The sequence below is a fragment of the Oryza glaberrima genome, chromosome 2 (genome assembly GCF_000147395.1).
Source record: "Oryza glaberrima chromosome 2, OglaRS2, whole genome shotgun sequence".
Taxonomy (NCBI): Eukaryota; Viridiplantae; Streptophyta; class Magnoliopsida; order Poales; family Poaceae; genus Oryza; species Oryza glaberrima.
This window is the reverse complement of record NC_068327.1, coordinates 21200922-21225226: the sequence shown is the minus strand read 5'-3', so window position 1 is coordinate 21225226 and position 24305 is coordinate 21200922. Positions and strand designations below refer to the sequence as shown.

The window sequence follows — 24305 nt, the reverse complement described above, 5'->3', positions numbered from 1 at the left end:
CGTGGTCGGCAGGATTCGAACCTGCGCGGGCAGAGCCCACATGATTTCTAGTCATGCCCGATAACCACTCCGGCACGACCACCCTTTCTGTTCATCCTTCGTCTCAAATTTATCATATCCATAGTTTCACCGATAAATGGCTGAACAAGCCCCAACTCTAGACTTCTGCACTAGCAAGTAGCAACTACCGACCGAAGTTACCAGCAAATCTCTAATACCGATTTCTGGGTCTAGGATCTGCCTTCCGATTGGGCCACGTGGCGCCCTAAAATTTTGGTTAGACCTCACCCAAAAATCTGCCAAGTGTCCATCTGGATAACCTTTCGCGCATATTTCAGTCTTCCAGCACATCGTCCGCCTCCTTCGCCTCTCACGTGACGGCGCGCTTGGTGGCGGAGACGCCGCCCGCACCCCCTCCCCTTCTCCTCCTTCCTGCCCCGGCCGTCGACTCCTCCTTTTCCATGCCCCCGCCGCCGCTTCTCTCCAGCCTCCCTCCACATCTCGGTGGAGCTTAAGCACGTCGCCGCTTCCAGACGACAACTGCTCCTACCGGATCTAACAATGCCTAGCTCGGAGGTGCCAGAGCTTGCCGCCGCAAGCTTGGTGGCTGGATGCCTGGATCCAGGGTGGACCAGCGAGGAGAAAGGGGTTGCCCCATCCGCACCACCCTAGTTCGAGAAGATTTTGGAGGTGTCAGCGGAGCTGTTGGCGGCCGGCAGTCGGATGACGTCGGAGCTGGTCAGCGCTCAGCTGCCTCCTGGTGGCGCCGAGCAGGCCTTGTCCGTGCAGCTTGGTGACCTCAGCCACCTCGCCTACTCCCATGCCAACCAAGCCCTCTTCAGCCCAATGGCCCAACATACTAAATCATGCTTTTACTCTGAATAAAGCTTTAATTGTGGCTGAAATTACTCGAGCTGTGCTGTTCTTTGGCATCGATTTTGCATGATCTTACCAAGAGCAGAACATAGTAGCTTTAATTGCTATTGCTTTTTTTTTTTCGAACGTTGCTTTGCTGTATTCTTCCTGAGACGAGTCATTTACTCTACTTTTACTTTATAGTTAGACGTGAATAGCTCCGTATCTTTTGAGGGAGAGCCTAGAAAAAGTTCAAATCAAGATTTGGGGCTTACCAAGAGGAAGGGAAAAAATCAAGGCAAGATTTGGGATAAGGTAATTCTGGGATTCATCTTGTAGTTGCCTTGTAATTTGTCGGAGGAAACTAAGACCCGTTTAGTTCACATCAAACTTCCTCCAAACTCCCAACTTTCCATCACATCACATCACATCCAAAACTTTTCTACTCACATAAACTTCTAACTTTTTTTCAAACTACCAACTTTCCCTAAACTTTTCCCCAATTTTAGAAACTAAACACAGCCTAACCAATGTTACATATGTTCTGCATTCCTCGGCAGCCTATAGTGAAGCTGCTTAGTCCAGCCTGTCACTGCCAACGCCTAAATACAGCCCATGTTTTCTCTTTTTCTTTGATCAAATGTTTAATAAAATTACAGTAACAAGTACTACCTTTGTCCCAGAATATAAGTACTTTTAGAGTTGGACACGGTTATTAACAAAGTAGGTTGAAGTAAATGATGGAGGATTGTGATTGGTTGAGTAGTGAAGGTAGGTGGGAAAAATGAATGGTGGAGGTTGTGATTGGTTGGGAAGAGAATGTTGATGTAGAAGTTGTTATATTTTGGGACAAATCTTGAGAGCTAAAAGTTATTATATTTAGGGACAGAGGGAGTAGTGAGTTTGCATTGAATTTTGATATAGTCAGGAAGTTTTTATGTTGGAAATATCCCTCCTCCCCTAGGTTAGTAGTGAGTTGGCAATTGGGTGGCTAATTTCGGTTGGGCACAGTGATGTGCATAAATTTTATGCTGAGTGGTTCTGTCACAATTAATGGGTCATTGACTTAGCCTTGGACTTCCAAAATTGGGTAGTGAGGAGTGGATGATTTACAAGGAGCTTTGCTAATTTGCGAGTAGAATCGTAAGAGTCTTTCTCTATCCAGTGGCAACTATGCTTTAGTTGGGATGGTGGTTTAGAAGTTATAACCTCTGACAAGATTTGTTTATAAGTCTTCAATTCACGACTCATTTTTTATCAATATTTTGAGTTTTGTGGGTTGATTTGTGAGATGTAAAATTGTACAATGTCTCATAAGAATTTATCAGTAAATGTCTTTGAATGGATATGATTATGTTTATATTAATTTAAAATAATATGTTATTCAATTTCCAAAGATGGTAAATTAATTTCTCTGAATTATTTATATGAGGATGGAAGTGAGGTTTATTTTAATTTCTAAATTGATTTTGCTTTTAAGTATCACCATGAATGTGACTTAAAAACTAATTACAGAATCCGTCAGTAAACCATAGCACAACCTATACGCATGAATGCATATATTAAAAAAATATGCTAAAATTCATGGTTATATATTTATGGTTTAAAGTGTAAACCGAACAAATAGATGAATAGTAATGATATATTTTTAAAGAGTAAATTGCACCCACGATACAACAACTTGATAGGTGGGTGCGATATAGTGCAAGAACTTGAGAATTGAACGTCCGAGTGCAACAACTTGACAAGTAAGTGCGTTCTAGTATAAGAACTTAACAATTTATTATTTTGGTGCATCAACTTGGCTAAGCATATGATATATGAGTTTTTTTTCACAATGTCAATATGCCATTACAAAGTAATCTTACGGATATTACCTTATAATATTGAATTTAATCTTTAAGAATTATATTGCGCATAGTAATACAATTTACATCCAATTACCTTTAAGAATTTTTTTCTTCACATTCTCAAATATTAACCGAAAAAATAATTTCTAAATCCAGTTTAATTGACTTTCAGTTATTAGTTATTAGGATAAAAATATAAATATACTTAAAATTTGAATTTATATAAAAAAAATGCTCCAAATAATTAAGTTGTCGCATAACTCTTAAATTTACTTTATCAAAATTGTACCTACCATGCAAGTTGTTGCATTTATACGATCACTTATAAAGTTCTTATACTAAATTGCACCTACCTGTCAAGTTCGTGTACTAGAATGCTCATTTTTCAAGTTATTGCACCAAATTGCACCCACCTGCCAAGTTGATGCACCGTGGATGCAATTTACTCTATTTTCAAATCGTAAAATTTACGATGGCATGGTTCCATAGAGATGGGGAAAAAAAGAAAATAGGGAAGGATAAAGGAAAAAGATGAATCTGACGGGTGTGTCTCACGTGCAGATGTGGAAGAAGATGAAAAACGTGGCGGCGGAGTTATGGTTCCATTTTTGTAAAATTTGAGTTGCATAGCTACGAATAGACGAATTGTAATATATTTATCTAAATAAACACATTTGCAATGACACAGATCAAATTAACCCTTTATTTTATCGAAGACTTGCTAAATAGTACTGCACGCGAAACGTTTACAAATTTGGACCATTAAAACATTCTATAGGCTAGCACATCAATATTTTCTACTTCCTGATCCAATATGCGGCAAAGTGCATCTATTTTGAGATGTTATTTTGAGCTTAGATTTTTTTTGCCGGTTTTCGTTTATCTAGGTGTAATATATTTGTCGGAAAATAAACACTTAATTATAAGTAACTCTACAATGTTTATATATCCTAAATGAAAAAAATATAAAGATTCACGAGCTATTTTTAGTTGATGCGCCAAAGGCGCACCCATTTTCTAGTATGGTCCGAAATTATCATCTTACATGCCAAATTTATCAGCAACTACGAACGGAGATTTTCAATGCCAATGGGCAAAAATTTACGAGCTACCACGGGATAGAATTACCAGCAGGTACGGGCCAAAATCACAAGCAGCCATTAAAGTATAATTAATGGGCTTCTTTTCGATGGCTTTTGTTGGGGTTAACTAATGTTTGCGGAAATTGGGCTCTGTTTAATTTGTGGTGGGCCGATGTCAGAGGAGTTCAGGAGCAGGTTTCAAATGAAATGTGAAGCGTCTTATTAAATACGAACTGAAAAATATTGTGCAAACCGAAATGAAAATGTGAATGCGAAGCGTCTTATAAATACTAGTATTATATAAAGAGAAAATTCAATCCATAGCACAGGAAAGAAATCGGTACCGAAAAATAGCACACAAATTTTTCACTTTTGGCGAGAAGCACAGGCCACCGTTTTTCCTTCATCCTGTAGCACTTCTGTCGCATTGTGAGGTAACGGCGTTAGATCGGAGTGGAGAAAAATATCGTTGGACTCATTTGCCCTTCGTCTCTTCTCCCTTATTCCCCATTTCTTTGCTCTTTCCCGTTCATTCTCTTCATTTTCTGTTCAGCAAACCCTAACCCTAGTTCTTGTTGGCAATGGCGGCTTCGAGTAGCTCAACTGTTCGTGGCTCACATGTTGAGGGATCCATGCTCCGCCGTCCTCGTCATGCATCATCCTCTTCCACTGGTCAGATTCGTTTTACCCCCTCCTCATCGTTGCCATTGGTGTATTATCCGGATTGTGGAGAGCAAATTGTTCGGTATGTGTCCCGCAGCAAGAAAAACCCAAATCGAGTGTACTACAAGTGTTCAAACCGCACAGAGGTAAAGTACAAATTTGTTGTGATTTATTTTTGTTGTTTGCACCTGTATTGTGCCTAATAAGGTGATGAATGGGTCAAATTTGTAGAGGAATGCCCCATGCAATTTTCGGTATTGGGAAGAATGCTACCAGAAGTACCTTATCGATCATGGATTGCTGAATGGAGATGCTAGTAGGGAAGAAATCAAGGGAGATAGTTCTGAAGAGGATGAAGTTGAAGACCTAGGTTCAAAGAAGAAGCTTATAGATGTTGTATTGATGATGAGGTCCGAAGTGAAGCAGCAAACTCTCTATTTGAAGATTGCAGCATTTGGCATTGTTGTTTTTGGTGCTGTACTTTTAGGTATGATTGTTGTAGTGGTGGCAAAGGGCTTTCTGTGAGCTCTGCTGTAATCTGGAAGTTAGTTGTGATCTCTGATGTATGTGACAAGTTAGTACTTTTGTATGTTTATGCACTTGAAGTAATGGAGATTATGTGATGATAATTATTCTAATCTTAATGAAATGATGATAATTATGTGACAAGATAGTACTTTTGTATGTTTATGCACTTACATAGTGTGACAGGAATAAAACATGAATACTTAAGGATCAGATTTTGAGCACATTTGTTCTACCAAACATGTCCACACATAATAGGATAGATTAACAGGTGCATACAAACATAGAGTTTACATGGTCCATGGTCCATGGTCCATAGAGAGATACAGAATAGATTAACAGATCCATAGAGAGATACAGGTCCATAGATTAACAGGTAGTATTTTGGTTCATTTTGTCCTAACACCAGCTGTCCTTGCTTTTGTCTTTGCTAGCCTGGGAGGAGTTGTCCTTGTAGGCGGCTGAGATGTAGAAACTACTCTAGCAGGATGTGAAGGGGATGTAGGCAGTGGCTGGGAAGAAGATGAGGCATCACATTTGGACTTAGACCTTGTCTGGGGCTTTGAGACAACTACCACTGCAGGTTTGGTCTTCCTGAAAGAGAACCAAAAAATTGTTAGCAGTACAAAAAATGCAGATTAAGATATCAGAAGGAGAAGCAGGAAAACTAGACCTTTTCTTTCTTTTGGGGGGGTGCTGGAGCAGATGCAAGATCAGATGGGTCTACCCACTCAGGTTCCTTGCAAGTTCTAGCTTGATGGCCAAATCCTTGACATCTCGAGCACCTTTTGCGCTTGCCCTTTCCTTTCCCTTCAGCACTATTTGGCACACGATTTTTCTGAGGTCTTCCTGCTGATCTTCCAAGCTTTGGTGGCAACATTTTGAACCCTATGTCAACTTTTGGCCATTGGGTCTTGTCTGACATGGGTACAATGGAACTTGCATATGCTAACTTGAACCTATCTACAGAGAAAAATTCCCCAACATAATCTTCCAAACTAGCTCCTCTGATGGAACAAATGAAAGCAATTGCATGTGTGCATGGCTTGCCAGAAATTTGCCACTGTCGACAAGTGCATTCCCACTTTTCTAGAAAAACACCATAAGTGTTGTGTTTTTTGGTTTTCATATAAAAACTATCACCTCTGCATCAGTAAGACCACTTCTTGCAATTTCATAGTTTAGTCCTCTACTCTTGGCATTTAGAGCTCTAACAACACTAGGAAGAATTTTACCTGTTAAGCCTTCTGCAACTCTTTTTCTCCTTGACATCTGCTTCATTATCATTTGTCTTAGCTTATTTACTAGGTCAATAATAGGCAAGCCTTTTATATCACTTATCCATGCATTGAATGATTCTGCAAGATTATTACATACATACTCAATCTTGCATGCTTCTGAAAACTTGCTTCTTGTCCATGCATGTGGATGGTGGACTTCTAGGTACTCATAAGCATCAGGGCATGCTTCTTTAATCTGATCCATGTACTCTTGGTACTTGTAGAATGAAAAGGTCCATGTTGCAGGCCACATATTGGAATCAAATACTTTACCCCTACCGAAGTTCAACATGAGATGTTGAAAGCATTCCCTATATTCCACTGTTTGACCAAAAACATCACTAATTGCTGTTTGCAATCCCTTGTATGCATCAGTATGTATGACCAATCCATCTCGAGTACCTACTGCTTGTTTCAACCTTTGCATGAACCATTCCCAATTTTCATAGTTTTCCTTGTAAAAAATTGCATATGCCACTAGAAAAAGCCAATTGTGACCATCAACTCCAACTGCTGCTGCTATTTGCCATGTATATTTCCCAGTCAGAAAACTAGAATCACAACCTAGATATGGTCTGCATCCTAGTAGAAATCCATCAATGCAGGGTTTTAATGCAACAAATAACCTCCTAAAGAAAACCTTTTCCCCCATTGCATTCACATCGATGTCAACAATGCTACCTGGCATTGATCTTTCTACCTCAGCCTTAAAACTCCACAGAAGCTGAAAGCTAGCCTCCCATGATCCATGGATGTCATCCTTTGCCTTTTGGAGGCCTTCCCAAATTCTGCCATACCTGAGAGTTACATTATATTTCTTCTCCAACCTATCTTGAAGTGCCTTAGGGCCAATGTTAGGCTCTGTGGTCATTATATCCTTAGCCCTATCTGCAATCCATCCTGAGGATGCCATCTTTCCACTCAGCTTGCTTGTAGTAGCACAAGTATGAATCTCACTTAAGCAACTGATCTGCAATGCATAACAAAAGTAGGATGAGATGCCAATATTATAATAAAAAGATCAAAAATGATATGCAATAACAAGAAAAAGAGTCAAATAACCTTCCAAACACTAGATTTGGTCTCTTTCCTCGCATATATCCTCCATGTCCAGTCTTTTGTTTTAGCGCACTTTGCAATATACCTAGCCTTATTACTATGGCTAACATCGACCTCAAATTCTCCTTTTATTGCAAACTGTCTCATTGCAAGTTCTAAAGCCTCTCCATTTGGGAATGTTGCATCTACAACAAATGTAGGATTCTCCCTATTGTGCACAAACAAGGGCACAACATTGCCAATCTCATCAACAGGTACTTCCTCTTCAGGGACATGCTACGGGTCAAAATCATTTGGAACATCCTGAGTAGCTACCTCATTCCCACTTGACCCCTCTTTATCTGTCTTCTTTCCACTAGTCCCTTCCTTCTAAGATTCAAGATCTACAACTCCATATAAGTGTTCTTCATTCACCCCAATTGGTTCATCTTCAGGATCTTCAGGATTACTAATAGGAGTATCATCCCAAAGCATAGCTTGCCATTTACTAGATGCTTTTTGTTGCATCTCTTTCTCACCTACAACTACATTGCCATCTCCATCAGCACCACTGCCATCACCATCATTGCCATCACCACCATTGACATCAGCACCAGAGCCATCACCACCACTGCCATCACCACCATTGCAATTGGCATTGCCATTGCCATCGGCATCAGCAACCTCAACAATATCCTCCACCCTAACCAAAACACTAATTTCGCGAAATAGAAAATTTGAATCTACCAGTCTTCTCAGCGCAGCATCACTAGTCAGTGGAAGGTATTGTCCTGTACTATCAAGATATAACATGCTAGCTTTTTGATTGGTTCCCCATTCAAAATGTTCTTTAATCTCATCAGTAAGCGCAATCAAGTTGAATTTATCTCCATCAACAACTATGTCCTATTCCTTCCCATCGCAAACCACTTCAACATCACCCTTTCGAGTATATGATTGCATAGTAATGCATACCCGATATGCCGAAAAGGGATCAACCCTGCCATAGCAAGATTGATTCCTATAGTTAGCACACACATTCCTAACCCCTATTTCAAAGAACAATGTGATTTGTGATTTGGTTGTAGAACAATCTTACCAAAGAGGGATGTCGTCTGGAGCAACCATCTAAACAGTCTATCAAAAAGAGTCTAACAAAAACACATTCCTGCTTCAGAAACCACAAAAAACAAACAAAGAACATTTCTTCAGATCTAGGTTGCCCCAGTCAAAAACCCAACCACAAATTCGTCATTGCACATACCGTGAGAGAGCCTTGAGCATGCAGCCGCGATATAGCCGCCAGCCGCTAGCAGTCGCTGTCTCCCCTCTGCTCGCCGCCGCTGGCACCGCCGCTGCTATCGCCGTCGCCGTCGCCGTCGTTTTTCCCCTTTCTCTTCACCTCAAGCAGTGATACCAGCGCAGGGCAAATTGAGTGGGCCTTGTTATACAGATAGAAGAAGGGCAATTTGGTCTTTCTATCTGTTGACTAACAGCAAAACACTTCACTGGATGGATAAATGCGACGGAAGTGCTATGGGACGAAGGAAAAACGGTGGCCTGTGCTTCTCGCCGAAAACGAAAAATTTGTGTGCTATTTTTTGGTACCGATTTCTTTCCTGTGCTATGGATCGAATTTTCTCTTATATAAATACAAATCTTGTGCAAAATTGAATAAAAACTATGCAATTTATTTTTATAAGAAAGGCGTGGTCGGCAGGATTCGAGAACCTGCGCGGGCAGAGCCCACATGACCTCTACTCCCATGCCCACTCTTTTTATCAGTTTGTCAAAAAACGATAAGTATTATGAAAACTTTTTTTTATTCACAATGATACTTTATATATAATAAAATAGTTTTTCTAAAAATATTCCATTTTTTACTTGATTTCAGTGTTTTTTCTCTAAGTGATCGCTATCTCTTTTATATATGTAGGTATGTTTATATCTCTCCTATAAACCTTTTCAAGTAGGCAACAAATCATTTTTAATACTAATCCTCTCATGTAGTGTGTAATATAAAAAATACAATGTAACTATTTAAATTTAGAGTGTAATTACAAATATAAATGTAAGTAATTTATAGTCTACCAATGATTTAACTTGGACCACAAAATATGTAGTTCTGTGAAATTTACTCTAAATATTACAAGTCCCTAATAAAATATAATATATTTTAATTGCTCTACAAGGCAATTTTCCTGTGTGCAGTGACGGTGAGGACGAAATACTTTGTAGTCCCCCCTTCAAATCTTGTAGGCACACACACATTTCAGAATTTGAATGCATCTCAGACCAAAAGTTAGCTAAATTAGATGCAAAATAATAAAGGCTTCATAGGATGTAGATCTCTCTACTCTCTCCAAATGCGAACGCAAAATTTTTCCTGGGCCGGGCCTCCTCCCAGCTTTCGGCCCACTACCCCCTCCCACAAGCAAAGCGAACATTCTCTTCCATTTTCCTTCCCTTCCCCACTCGCACGCCCACCGAGCGCGCGGCCGCCGTTCGCCTCGCCCCCCGCCGCGCCGCCGCGGCCACCAACACCTGTTCCGTCTCATCCCGGCGGCCGGCGGCCGGCGCGCCTGAGGGCTGGGTGCGGGGATGCCCCCGGGCGCCGGGAGCCGATGATCGATCCGCCGCCGCCGCCGCCGTGGCCATCCCCGGCGTGGCGGCCGGCCACGGCCAGCCTCCTCCGCATTCATCCTCGCGGTGGTAAACGCTTCCGCTCGCCAATATGAGGTTCAAATTTGACTCCGAGTCGAGCGTCTCCCGGCGCCCGCTCTCCGCCGACCGGGTTGGTGTAGTGTAGAGTGGGGTTTGTACTTGTAGCGGCCGGGGTGAGAGGCTGAGAGGCTGAGAGGAGTATGCTGCCATGGACTAGCCATCGAGGCACTAGGGTTCTCAACTTCGTACTGTAGCCTAGGCCGTCCTGGAGGCTGGACGGCGGCGCGATGCTTACTAGTCCAGGGTTCGAGGTAGAAGTGTAGTGGTAAAACCTCACTTGGAAACCAGACTCAGTTAGCTGTTCTAGGAATGAAGCCTTTGAGTTTGGAGTGATGGTCGTTATCCCTTTGGGCAATTGGGCTATCACAGTTGCGTCTATAGCGACTCAAGTTGTTGATGGCTTGATGCCCATGAAGATAAGTTTGCAGCCTGCGATGCTGCGACTATTAATGTTAGAATCAACTGTGAGATGGATACTGGGTACATTTGCAGTTGACATATTCTTCAACGGATATGATCGCTTTTTTCCTTTTCGTTCTGTGGAGACCAATATGTTTTAGGGGCATCACAGAAAGAAAATTTGCTACATAGTGAATCAAGGAATCAACTACATGGGATCGGTTTCTTGTATTTGTTATTAGTGTTTGGGATTATACACCAATTTGTAGCTGCATAAGCAATGGCTCACTGTCACATTATAGTAAACGGCAATAGCTCCTGATGCTGTTTTGAATCAGTTGAAATAATGCCCTGGTGAGAATCTTTAAGATAATTAATTATTTCGTCAACAATTATTCTTGATTTGGCCAATTTGAGCTAACAAGCAGTGAACAGATGTGACTTTTGGTGAGCTGGTTGGTTTAAGAAAGCAATTGCGTGCCCTACAAAGATTTCTTAAACCCAGTGACCATGGAAAGTAAAACTCTAGTCGTTTTTTTTTAAAAGTAAAACTCTAGAAAATATGAAACAGACAACTGGACGATAGTTTCAGTTGGATATATGTGCTAAAGCTAAACAGTTTTTCTAATTAATCAACTTTATGTGCTAATGCTGAACCATAGCGCCTTTATTCCTACTAAAAACTATAATCCATTTGGAAGTTAATTGTTCAAGTGTATGTTTTGTATGGTACTACTATTGATTAAGTGCAAATTATACTTATGGAACTTGGGTCCCCTTACTTAATAAAATTTAATTATGCTTCATATTTATCTTCAATCTAATTGAAGGGCTAGTTTAGAGTTCCTGTGCTTTGTTCTGAGATTTAGTTAGCCAAGGGAATCTCTACCAATTATAATGAGCTTTTTCATGCAATAGCTTCAAAATATGCTTTCAGTTAGTTGTACATCCAAAATTCCAATACAGATATACTGAGTGTCTCAAAAGTCAATGTAATGCCGAATGAAGGCACAGAATTCTGATTATCTTGTAACAAACAATGCTGTTAATGTCCGATCTATGTGATACACCAACTTCCTATAGCTTCCTATGTTGCTCTTCCATATGAAAGTTATAAGGTTCTATAAACTGGCAGGTCAAAACCATTAGATGTTTTCTTAAGTTGGTAGATATATTAAATTTTGAACTTCACAACTACTCTGCTTCATCTGTCCTAACACTTAGTAGTTTTGGTGATGTGGCAAGAATGTTTTACACTAACTCCTTATTTATATAGACTACTTTTTTCCTATTTAGAAGGAAGAGTTCTCTTTGGTTACTTTTGCCTGCTATCATTAATGTGATGTCATTCATTTATTTTGTAAATTTGCTTGTCACTTGGAACTTTTTATATGGTCTTCCTTATCTGTCGTCTATCAAATACTCACACCAGCCAATCAGTTCAAATACTTGGGAGTACATCCAATTTTTTATAGTAAAAGCATGCCATCCTATTTGGTTGAAGGTTGCTAATGATTCTGTGGGAATGCCGAAGTGCAGATGAGAACTTTGGAATTCCTAACCTCATGCCATGAATCCATATGAAAATATAGCACGGGATAGATTCTTTGCTATCACATGTCAACTGCCAGCCTACCAGATCAGTATAGTAATTGACATGCAACATTATTCCTGGGTGTACTGCCTGTGTTTTATCAACTTTGCATGAACGCTATTTGTTGCTTTTCAGTATGACACTAATTTTACAATGCAGAGCATTTTTTTAAAAAATAAAATATCCAAATTCAGTTTGAACAGATGTGATCATGAGAAATTTTTTTAGGAAAATTCAGTAAATACATTATAGTTATTGATTTAATACCATGTCCTTTTTCATTGAACACTGTGCCTTCTCTACTGTATTGTCTTGTATCATGGACAATCACATCGTGTTTCAATTCTGTGCTGGGTTGTTTCGATATATTAATTTGAGCTATGTTGATGATTTACACTAGCAAACTACTTCACATTTTGTAAATTTATACTAAAAGCAATGCTAATGATTGGAATTTTATTCTGTTAGGGGTGTTGTTACCATGGAAAAAGATTGAAGCTTCTGCAATTATATCTTTTGACCTTCTGATAGTCAATTCATTGCTTTTAAAGCATATCAAACTAATGCAAGTTGATGGAAGTGATGGTGGGTAAGAAACGAATCAAATTCTTGCTCTGTTTCTCATAATAATACATTTCTGCAATCTGTAATTTCCATGGTCCCAGTGAAAAACCTACGTCAATATTTTTTTTTTCGTATTCACCATATAGAGATAGTCTGGTACAATTTTGGCTTATGAAACCATAAAAAAAACACAAATCTCCGCATTTTGCAACTGAACTGTCACCTTTACATATCTAGTATTGAGGCCCTCTTGAACTGAGCTAACAGAAAGATGCTTCTGCATTTGATTAGATATTAGATCATGAGTACACAATGCATGCATGAGCAATCTTTATTGCCTGAATGCTTACGTCCATAAAAGTAAACTTGTGTGTTATAGTTAAGTCTAGCTTGTCAGCAAAATTGACAAGATAATGAATGAAAATACAGCCAGGATTTGATTGATCCAGTCAGAGGGTGCTGCTACTTGCATGACTACTGGCCCCCTTCCATTGCTCTGCCTCACTCACTTTTCACGCTATAGTTTAGGGGGAATGAAGCATCTTCTCCAGGCTCCATGTACTTTTCAAATGCTAAACATTCCTGCTCAATTAATGCACATTGCACAATTAATGAAGGTAAGGACTCCAGAATGATAATTGATGTCTTTGAGTTTGCTTAGTCAACTTACCTAGCACAGAAAGAGAGATTCATGAGTTATGTTGAATAATAAAAGGTGATGTTTACAACCGAGATGTTTGTAATGCCACCGCCCGACAGGTACAGGGCCTCTTCAGAAATTTGAAGCATCCAGTTTGCTGTGCCGTTGACGCCTCCAATTGCAGATCTATATGCAAATGCAGATAATGATTGGTGCTGGATTTCTAGTTCATATAATATGTATATATTGTCCTATTGTGAGATCACTGCAATCGGTATTCTTGTTACATACGCTTCTTGCGTGCATCTTGTACTTATGGACTTCTTAAAACTCTCTAAGTTGGCTCATAAAATAATATTTCAATACCAATCACATTTGAGCATTGTTCATTGGAATTTTGGTGCTTTGATCTTCCTTTCTTTTCTTTTGAGGGATTAATCTGTTGAAGTGTCAAGTCAGCCGTATTTGTTGGTGAAATCCGTTGAACTGGGAACATGATTTTTTTTTCCAGAAACTAAGATAAATGATGCCCTCGAAAGGAAGCCTTATGTTATTTTCATTGGAAAAGCTTCATATCTGGGTTCATTTTTCATGATTTCTATTGAATATCTGTTTGGTGTTTGAGCTGTTATGTTTGTGCAAAGGAAGAAACTAAAAAGGAATGAAGAAATCATTCAATTGATCCCTGGAACAAGCTCCTGCATTTCATGTCCAAACATTCTATAATGTAAAACATTGTTACGATTTTCCAGGATTTAGCATGGAGACTCGTGCAAGATTCAGCTTCTAATTTCTGTATAAAGTCTGATATTTTAGACCGTGGTGTCTTGCATTGGTTTGCATTTTAGACATGAACTGTGTGTCCTCTGCAGTTCACTCTTTACTAGCATGCTGCTCTGTTTGCCTTTTCTCCCGCGTGCAGTTAGCAGACTGCAATGTCGCATTCCAAAACTAGAGTACACTGGTTTCTGATTTGTTCTGTACCGACAGAATGTAGTACAATGCATGTTGTTTCTAGGAAGAGTGGTAGTACAATTGTACTTATTCTCTCCTTTTACCCTGTCACAGGTGACTGCAGATAACAGCAGCAATGCAAATATGCAGTCGCTCTGACGCTACAGGTAAATCACATTTTCTACTGAAAACATGCCCTGAGCATCTGTTCCTTTTTACTTTTGATCCTTGTGCCCTCCTTATCTTTTCTCTGCTTAACTGCATATATACCGTGGACCTTAGCCGAAGCTACTGTTAATAGTAACACACGCACAGACTGAGAGGGAGGGAGGTTTGGTGGGGAAATAAATTAATCTTGCCCTAATGCTCTATTAATGAGTGTCTTGAGTGATACATAAGGCTTATCCCGTAGCACATGCTGTAGGCAACCAATGCCATGGTGCTCCTGAAAGAACATTTGATATAACAAATACGATCACATGCTGCATCCGGCAAGAATTACAGTACTATTCATAGAGGAAGTGGCCGTGGCATGACTTTATTTTATACTCTTTCTTCAATGGCGATGTGAGTTTGCCTAGTTTGTGCTCTTCTATCCAGTATCCACCAATCTCATATGTGCTGCAACCTGTTCCATGCTTAGTTTCTCTTGAATGTGAATATCTTGAATTTTCTTTTTAACATTGGTAGAAAATATGTAATTGACAGCGCTACGCCTACAGGGACACAAACCTCTCATTGTTTATCCATATTCATGAGGGCATTATGACTAAATGATACACTTCCACGTACAAAGAGAAGGAACTAAACTGAACATATTAGATAGACTTTATATTATAAATAATTAGGAGTTGCTCAAGCATGAATGTTATATTGTTATTAGATCTTTAAGCTATACTGCATTCAATAACCTCAGGGCGGCAGTAACATGGACGTGGAGTAACCCGCTTTAAGAATATGTGGGCCCTGGAAGTCAAATAATATAGAAAGTCAACCTTTGAAAAACAATAAAAGCTCAGTAGTGCTCGTGGAGTGACAGTAGTTTATTCTCAGTATGGGAATTGGGGACTCTATGCTTTTGTTTCAATGTGTTCATATGCATTCACTTGTGATGTTTGGACAAATTTGTTTACAACAACTATAAATTCTTAAAACAGTTCATAAATGTTGGTTTTTACTAGTATGAACTCAAAATGCTCATACTTTAACCTGCTGAAATATTTTAACAGGCAGGCAGTCTGAGTTGCATGCATGATATAGAGAACATCAAGACCTGTCAATCGTATTATTCCTAGAAGTGGCACACAAATGACTGTTTACAGATGGCAGTATTCAATGTTATCAGGTTTTCTTTTCATATATTTGATGCCTGTTACACGCAAGTCAAATACTGGAAATGATCCCATATTATATCTTTCTAGCAAAATATAGATGTGTGCTTTAAAGTGACTTGAAAAGGCTATGACAGTGTTGTTCTGGCATGGCCTCTTTAAATTATGCCATCTATCATCGGTAAACAATGGTAAAAATGTTCATTTAACATATTTCATGTAAAGTGCAACTTAAATTGATCTTATAAGAGCTAATACATAACCCTTTTCTAGTATATAGGAAGATGCATTTAAGACTGCCATGTCATTCTTGAATCTATCCTTGTTTAAGGTGCATTGTTTGCTGCTTTGCACAAAATCAAGAATTGGAAAGTTCTATGGGATTGAAACTTAATAATCTAGAGCATGAACTATCTGAAGTTGGTATTTGCAGGTCATGAACATAGCTTGATTGTTATTCACATATTTCCCATGACTAACATTATAAACTTGAATTTCCTAATAAGTCAGTTGACAAGCATCTGTACATCATTGTTTTTTTTTTTCAGTTGTGGCCGCTAAGAAATGATCATGGACAAGTCATGTAGCATTTTAATATTCAAGAAACTGCCATGCTACAAGGTCACTTGGTATCTATTGCATATTGTAAATTTTGTTAATTGTGATGCCGCTGTTTTAGATCTATGTTATCATGTTCTCTTCTTATAGTTTACGTCGAGTATAATTGACGTAAGAGAATGCCACCTCAGTTCCTATAGCAGACACGCAACTTACGCGATGTATTGTCATGTTGCACACTTATTATTTCCAATTAATAATTATCATGTAAGAACTAAGAAGGATAGATCAGCTGATGCATTTCCGTAGGAGGCATTCATTAAATATGACATATACATATCACATTCGTTGGCACTATACATTTCATTTTACACCTATACCTTTCATAACTAAAAATGAACAATTATTAAAAATTTAAATTTTGTGTATTATGACTGTCATAGTGTCATTCCTTGCCATCTTATGGATCTGTTGGTTCTCCAGTTACACATTGGTTAATTAAGTTAGCAATAAGAATATGTAGAATGCTTAACTGTTATAGTTTTCCCTGCCAAGGCTTTGTTCTGTGGTAACTATGGCAAAATATGGCATGGAGTTCTTCAGTTTCGGCACAACATAATCAGTTGTGCTATTTGGTTTGTCAGGCTATTAGCACATCTGGATTATGTTCTTTAGTTTTGCTTGGTTCATCCCACTTCAGTTTTGTCTGTATGGAGGGATAGCATGTGCTTGTGTGCTGCAATGTTTTTCAGTGCATCAGAACTTTTTGTACTGTATGAAATTATGAATTGTCATGCACATCTAGATTTGGAGCAGTTCAAGTTCTACATATGGAACACGATACTCTGATGTGTAAAAGTTTCCAATAAAGTCCACGTTAAACATTCAAATTTGAGAGAAAATAGCGCTAGTGTTGTTATCCACTTTGATGGAAGACTCCACATGGCGAAATGTTTTCTTCAATCTAGAAGGATATTCTAGTTTACATATATACAAGAGGCAGTTTTTTCAAGTGTTAAATTGGTAATGATGGATTAATACATTGATTGATTTGTATTTCAGATTTTAATGTGCATGAATTAATTGGAGAGATTACCGATATACACAATGTGCTTGGTATTAGTATTGCATCATGAAAGTTAATCACTGCATCAACTTTTTTCAGAAATAATCTATCTGGTGTCCCCAAACGGTTGATGTTTTTCCAATAATTTGGAACCACCAATCAATAACCAAAGGTCTTTGCTACATCTGAATCGATGAAGGCCTGCTGCTAGTGCTTTTCTGACGACAGGTGGTGTAAGATTGTTCCCAACAGATCTGAGGTATGTTTCTTCTTAAGACATTGCCTGCATTTGTTGATTGGATGCCTTTACGGAAAAGCATCATATGAACCACAACATGTACATATTAAATGAAGGATATGGATGAAGTTTTGGTGATTGCATATAAATGCAGAAACATAACAAACACTCAATAATATCTTATGAGATGGCGGCATACAGAGAATCTGATTTTAAGTTGATTTCTTGTGGTCTTGTGAAAGTGAACAACAATTGCAAAAGAGGTTATTCATGATTTGGTGTTACTTTGTCATACAGCTCTGTCATAGCACATAAAATAGAGTCAACCATGATTTATGAAATACCAAGTGAATGACTAAAATGTGCAATACCAAGTAGTTTGGATAACACAATATTGGAGACTGTTTCAATAATAGAGGCTAAAATCACGATACCTGGATGAAAGTTGAATTTCTGCCCATTAAAGAGAATACATACTCCTTGAGAAAAGCAAGCTAGAAGTGCTCTTAATTGCCAAATTCTCTTGTAAAAATGTCTGCCTAGTTGATACTAAAGACTGATTCTGTTTTAAAGCCTAGATTTGTTTTACCTTAAAAAAAGAACTCCAAGTCTTTGAGCCCTCACTCTGTAATCCGACAATAGCTACTTATGCAGCTGTTTCTGCTAACACTTCAATCAAAGCTTTTGCATCACTGGTCAATGTGGATTGTATGGTGAGTAAACTAGAGCGAAGCTTTGTTGATGACAGTGTAGCTTGCAAATCCAATTATATTGGTTTATACAGAGCATCCGAATGATGGCATTCTAGCCATTCCTATACCTCACTTTTATTATAGTTTAGAAGACCTAGTAGCAATGAAATTGCCAACTGGTTTGGATAGATTGATATCTGACTTCACTATTTTTGTCCAAAAAAACAACTGATTTAAGACCTGCTACTACCTCCATCCCAAAATGTAAGAAGTTTTAGGGTTGGACACGGGTATTAAGAAAGTATGTGGAATTTAATGGGAGAATGTTGTGATTGGTTGAGAAGAGGAAGTAGGTGGAGAAATTAAATGGTGGAAGGTTGTGATTGGTTGAGAAGAGAATGTAGGTGAAGTTGTTATATTTTGGGATAAATTTTGAATTGTTATATTGTTATATTTTGGGATGGAGAGAGTAATATATTTGGCTCTTTAAGTCCTGCTAGGAGGTGTTGTGGCTTGATTTGAATCCATTTTCAACTAAATTGTTCTATAGTTTTGAAACATAGTTTTGTTATGGAAATTTAGTACCCTCACTGTATTTCTTTTTATGCTGACACATTGAAAATGCTATCACACTTATCTGGACCAGTTAGCTTTGGCATCTAGGATGATACGCATCAACCTTTTCCTGAAGGTTTACTTCTGTTGTATTGATATGTATGCTCTTTTTCAAAGCATATCACTTGGATCTACATACTCCTATTATCTCATTGTACCGCAGCTTCATGGGTTGTTAGGAATGGGTTTTCATAAAAAAGACAAACTATATTATGATAAAATGAACTGTCACATTTACATTTTAAAACTAGTATTGTTTGTGCTCTACTAAGAAACCTTCAGCTTCTCCAGACCCAGCCTTCAGAACATCACCTGTTTAAAAATACTAATCGGGTTTTAATACAAGAGAAATCATAGCAAGATAGGTTTGCTGTTTGCATGTGGCAACCAAGTTTCTCCCGTTGGTTAAACCAAAAAAAAGTAAATGCACGATAAGGCATGAAAAATTAGTTGTATTACTTTTCTGTTGAAGACGCAACTCTCTTGAATATAAATATAAAATATAACCGCAGAGGACTTCTCCCCTGTGTTTTGTTCAAAAAACAGCATCATCTCCAAACTTCAAAGTATTATTTTCTAATTTTGTGATATGTTTTAAAGTATGAAGAACATTTCTAGCACACAATGATGTGGCATGATAACCAATGGTATTATAATTTGTAGAGAGCTTTATTCATTCTGCCTTCACATTTGAGTCTTTCAATTTGGAGTTAAAATTTGAATACAATTTTACTATACGTTCATAATTTACTAAATGGCATAAAACTAATAGAAACTTCTATAAAACAATACTGCTTCTATAAAACAATACTGAGTGCTTCTTTTTGTTCCAAAATATAAATACGTACTGATCCATCAAATAAGTAGTACGTTCAGACTTTAAAAACAAGGGCTAGATATTACAGGTTTTAGTGCTGATGCTTCAGTCTGCCATCTCTGAAAGCAAGATATATAGATGAAAAAAATAGTTTTTTTTTTCTGGAACATTCAAAATCAGTTACTTGCAAATATTCATGAGGGTCGGAATGTTGGCCTCATCACCATCAGTTGAGTGCTCTATACTGAACCGTCTACTTTCATCTATCTAAAGAATATTCTCAGACGCAGACAATAATAAAATGATCCTCAAATTCACTCATTTTTCTGTCCTATTAATTTTAGATCCATAGGCTGTCAACAGGCAATTTGTCTTCATGATAAAATTATACCCTTGACCATGTCAATCAACCTTTTTCTCTATTATATATAACCATACATTGTCAAAGAATATTATAAATATATTACTGGTTCTAATTGTCAAAGTACGGCCTTGCTGAAATTTTACTGAAAGCAATGTTCTCATTTTATAAGGTATGTGATAGATTCCTACTCAAATCTTTCTTTTGCAAGTAGAGCAATAACAGTCCTTAGTTGTAATCTATGACATCCCTCTAGTAATATCATTACGTGATGATTGGAATTCATGTGCATGTGTGCTGCATGATTGATGTAGCAATAATCAAATTTTCTGCAATGTATTCCATCAGGATACCAGAACCTTGGGTTGACTAAAGTCACTGTTGGAAGATTCATCAGTTTCAGTATAATCTTTATGCATTATCATGCATAGCATTAAATTCATTGTGGTCAATCAGTAGTATACTGTCTCACTATACCAGAATATAGTCTTAGTTTGAACTCATGCTTCATGTTAATTAGTCCAGATGAAACTTGCTCAAGTTACATAGCAATTCTGGTTAGATGCATCTAATAGGAGTTGCTTTAGCATTATTTACTTGTAGAACGCACACATCTGTACTCACTACATACTCAGCGTGTTCCCTTCTTAAATCATTAACTTCTTTTTCCTTCTTTTTTTTTCTTTTTGCATAGAATCACATTCTCATACTATCATGGTCATCTATATCAGTAGATATAGGCCCCACTCAACTCAGTTCATAGATGATTCCAGTTCAGATTTGACATATACAGATTCTAGACATTACCAGTTTACCACAGCTTTCCTACTTACCACCTGGTGATATACGATTAATTCAATGAGACTTTATTGCATTATTGTTTTATTTTATATTCATTTTATACCACTGATTTATTAAATAATCTTTGAGGAGGGATAACTTCTGAAGCAATTTTTATGACAAAGTAATTTCTACCTTTGTTATGCTCAGTATCACTGTCTGTACAATTAAGTGATAATTCAAAAACTGTGAATAGATGGAAGCTTTCAGCCATGCTTTTTCTTTCAAAGTTAAAAAATGTTGTACTGGAGGAAATAATCTCTCCTTTTTCCCCACCTAATTTCCTTCTGTTTCAAGAAACATTATGGTCAGTTGACACGGCTCTATCGCAACCATTGGAAATCTTTAATATTTCCTATATAACTTCTACATATTGAGACATCTATATATAAGCTATGACTACAAAAAGAAATGGTATGTTTTAATTGCCTAAAACGAAGTACAATGATTTGGTAATAAAAAGACCTTTTATGCATATGAAAAATACTAAACTACTGTGAGACATAAAGAGTTCATATTTCTCCAATATTATTTACATTCGTTAATCAGAAAGAATATATACTGAAGGAACAACTCAAATATAGAATGTCCATGCGGAAAATCCTCTTGGAAATAAGCAAACCTTCACTGATATAATAATTCAAGAATCACCGAGCTAATGGCACATGAACTTTTGATTCCAATTATTTGTGATTAGATTGATCACCTTCCCTAGCATTAAATAAACAGTAATCTAAAACTATATTCTGATTACTTAGTCATCTTGGATACTGTTATTTTATTATTCTGGTCAATCCCTGATGATTGGCCCATCACCACTATATATATGATAGTTGCTTATTGCTTCCTCTTTGCCTCCTCACTCCATGACCCCTCTCTCTCCTTGATATGGAACTTGAGCTTAGTCTAGGGGACTCTCCAGCTCCAGTGAAGGCCACCATTGCACCTACACCGGTGCTTACACCAACATGCATGGGCGATGAAGAAGACCTGGAGCTTGTGCTTGGAGTAAGAGCAACTAGAAGAGATGAACAGGATGACCAGACAACATGCACACAATCATCAGAAGAAGCTATGGAGGGAGAAGAAGATGAAACTCGCCCTCATGGCGAGGCTCCTGTCGAGAGCTTGAGCTTCCCTCTGTTTGTATCCTCTGCAGAGACCGGTAAGCGAAGGAGAACTTTACATATTTGCTCTGTTGTTATGATTAGTTGCAACTTCCAGGTTGGTCTGTAGGTGGTTTAGTACAGCAGAGCTTAATATATAAGAGCATGAAAAATCGTTGGATGGTGATGAGTCCTTTTCTGTGTAGGCAGTGCAAATTCAGAGATGTGCACACGTGGTTTTGATGTGAACACTCGGCCAGCAGACGGAGGCGCAGAGGCAGGGAGGCCTTCGTCACCATCTTCTATGCAGGAGGCATCCACAAGACAGCAGGTAGCTGATCAGGAAGCTGCAGACGATGAGGATAACGGCGGTGGTGGCGCGAGGAAGAAGTTGAGGCTATCCAAGGAACAGTCCTCGTTTCTGGAGGATAGTTTCAAAGAACACAGCACCCTAACTCCGGTATGTGTCGTATCTTGCTCAATCTTTCCAACTTTTACAAACCTATCAAGCATCAGACCGCATGTCCTATCAAGTATATCAGGTCTCTTAATTTGCAGATGCTGTCTAGTTCATATAAATTAGAAGGATATTGTTCAATCAACTTAATTTACCTCCTCTTCTTGACTTTGTTCGAAGAGATCAGTTACATATAGTTTCGATGCTACAAAGCGTTGTGAGTTATAACAGTTTGATGGATTCCATATGTTCTTCAGGAAACCCTATATAATCATCACACATCTCTGTTTTCTACTAACACGATGCCTTAGATTATGAAATAGTCCAAATTAGTTCCAGAGGACATTGGTCTTCTGATGGCAACGGATCCTTGTAACAAAATAAAATTTTTGAAATCTTGGCAATAAATGTTACATCTCACTTCAGTGGTTAACTTACATATCACATGTTTGATTTCACACTCGAGTGTGATTGGGATGTTAATTTACAGTTTAAGCTTCCTTTAGAAAAAAGTTCCAGCATATCGCGATTAAAGTCAATAAAGCTAAAGTTCTTTGTTTGCATAAGATCGATACAGCCGAAATGAAATCAAAAGTTACCTTTCATTTCGTATACAGAAACAAAAGAGTGATTTAGCTAATCGGCTCAACCTTCGACCGCGCCAAGTGGAGGTCTGGTTCCAAAACAGAAGAGCTAGGTAACAAACAAACCATACCATATACTACTAATCTCCCTTTAATTTGCTGTGTTCTCCAATATCTCAAACAAATTAAGAATGATGCTAGCTATAGCTAGCTATTCTCCAAACTATATCATGATTCATGAATCAATCATCTCAACATATATGTATATATCATTCTCAGGACGAAGCTGAAGCAGACGGAGGTGGACTGCGAGCATCTGAAGCGCTGCTGTGAGAGGCTGACGCGGGAGAACCGGCGGCTGCAGAGGGAGGTGGCCGAGCTGCGTGGCGCTCTCCGAACCACCACGTCGTCGTACCCGCCGCTGTACGGCCTCCACCACCTACCAGCTGCTGCCGGCACGGTGTTCCGGGTGTGCCCTTCATGTGAGCATAGCAAGGTCGTTGCTGCGGCAGCTTCTGAGAGCTTCTCTCCGCGCGTCTTCGCCGGCGGCGGCGCCCCTGCCGCCATCACCGCCGCCGCCGTGCCGTCTCCGGGCGCTGGCTCACCGCCGTCGTCGTCCGCCGCTTTGTTCGGCGCCAGACGGCCTCATTTTGGCCCCTTCGCCGCCGCCGTCATCCCGCCGGTGCTCCGCCGCCAGCCATCGGCGACGTCGTGAGGTCTTAGCTTGCAGTTTTTTTTTTCTTGCACTGCATCTGCATGCACATGCTAATTAAATATGTGATATATATATACGCGTGCATTGATCATGTAAATGTTTTCCCTTTTATGTTTGTTGTTCATCAAAATCATGCTTATATAGGGAAATATGTACATATAGTTCTGTTCATAGAAAAGATTAAAGTCATACATATACTTTGTAAAAATGTAAAATCTAAGAGTAGAGTAGTGAATGTATCTCTCTCATGCGTGCCTAACAAATGCTATGAAGTGTTGTGATCTTGGAAGCTACTTGGTGTGAAACTGTGAATGTGTATTATACTAGTGCATGTATCTCTCTCATATATACCTAACCAATGATACGGTGTGTATTGTGATCTTGTATACATATATGTACTGTATTAGTACTTTCCTCCTGACATATATATTTAATCATTTGTTTATTGACAAAATTTATACAATTATTATCTCTTTTGTTTCATAGTATTTTAAGCATGCATAACTTGTGCTTCCTCCGTTTTAAAATATAAGGAATTTTGAATGGATAAGACACTTTTAATATAATGAATTTGGATATGGATTTAAAATATAAGAAATTTTGGACGGATAAGAAAACTTTTAGTATAATGAATTTGGATATGGAGTCTGTCCAGATTTATACTACTAAGTAAATCTCTCATCCGTCCAAAATATCTTTTATATTTTGAGACTGAGTAAGTATTTCATAAAGTTAAAGTTTTAAATAAGTTTAATGA

General features: G+C 38.4%; 1 protein-coding gene and 1 non-coding gene across 17 annotated transcripts; one reads left to right on the top strand and one right to left on the bottom strand.

Moving 5' to 3' along the window:
* On the bottom strand, positions 1-82 carry TRNAS-AGA (transfer RNA serine (anticodon AGA)). Its single transcript has one exon. It is a non-coding gene; the product is annotated as a tRNA-Ser (tRNA).
* A 9662-nt stretch (positions 83-9744) lies between these two features.
* On the top strand, positions 9745-23968 carry LOC127762174 (homeobox-leucine zipper protein HOX7). Of its 16 annotated transcripts, XM_052286573.1 has the most exons (10): positions 9746-10032; positions 12479-12599; positions 14283-14335; positions 15398-15513; positions 16048-16120; positions 17223-17382; positions 21592-21851; positions 21999-22252; positions 22867-22946; positions 23113-23968. In XM_052286573.1, exons 7-10 carry the CDS (start codon positions 21659-21661, stop codon positions 23546-23548), a joined length of 963 nt encoding a protein of 320 aa, XP_052142533.1. In that variant the 5' UTR covers positions 9746-10032; positions 12479-12599; positions 14283-14335; positions 15398-15513; positions 16048-16120; positions 17223-17382; positions 21592-21658; the 3' UTR covers positions 23549-23968. The 16 variants fall into 16 exon arrangements, with proteins under 16 accessions (XP_052142526.1, XP_052142533.1, XP_052142522.1 ...); XM_052286562.1 differs by having other exon boundaries at positions 9746-10005; positions 12479-14335; XM_052286561.1 differs by having other exon boundaries at positions 12479-14335.
* Positions 23969-24305: the final 337 nt, after the last annotated feature.

What these genes read in the sequence shown, in the direction of transcription:
- LOC127762174 (XM_052286559.1), top strand. Translation starts at nt 21,575, where the DNA reads ATGGAACTTGAGCTTAGTCTAGGGGACTCTCCAGCTCCAGTGAAGGCC. An exon ending in TGTATCCTCTGCAGAGACCG is followed by an intron (nt 21,852 to 21,998) that starts GTAAGCGAAGGA and finishes TTTTCTGTGTAG; the next exon opens with GCAGTGCAAATTCAGAGATG. An exon ending in TTCCAAAACAGAAGAGCTAG is followed by an intron (nt 22,947 to 23,112) that starts GTAACAAACAAA and finishes TATCATTCTCAG; the next exon opens with GACGAAGCTGAAGCAGACGG.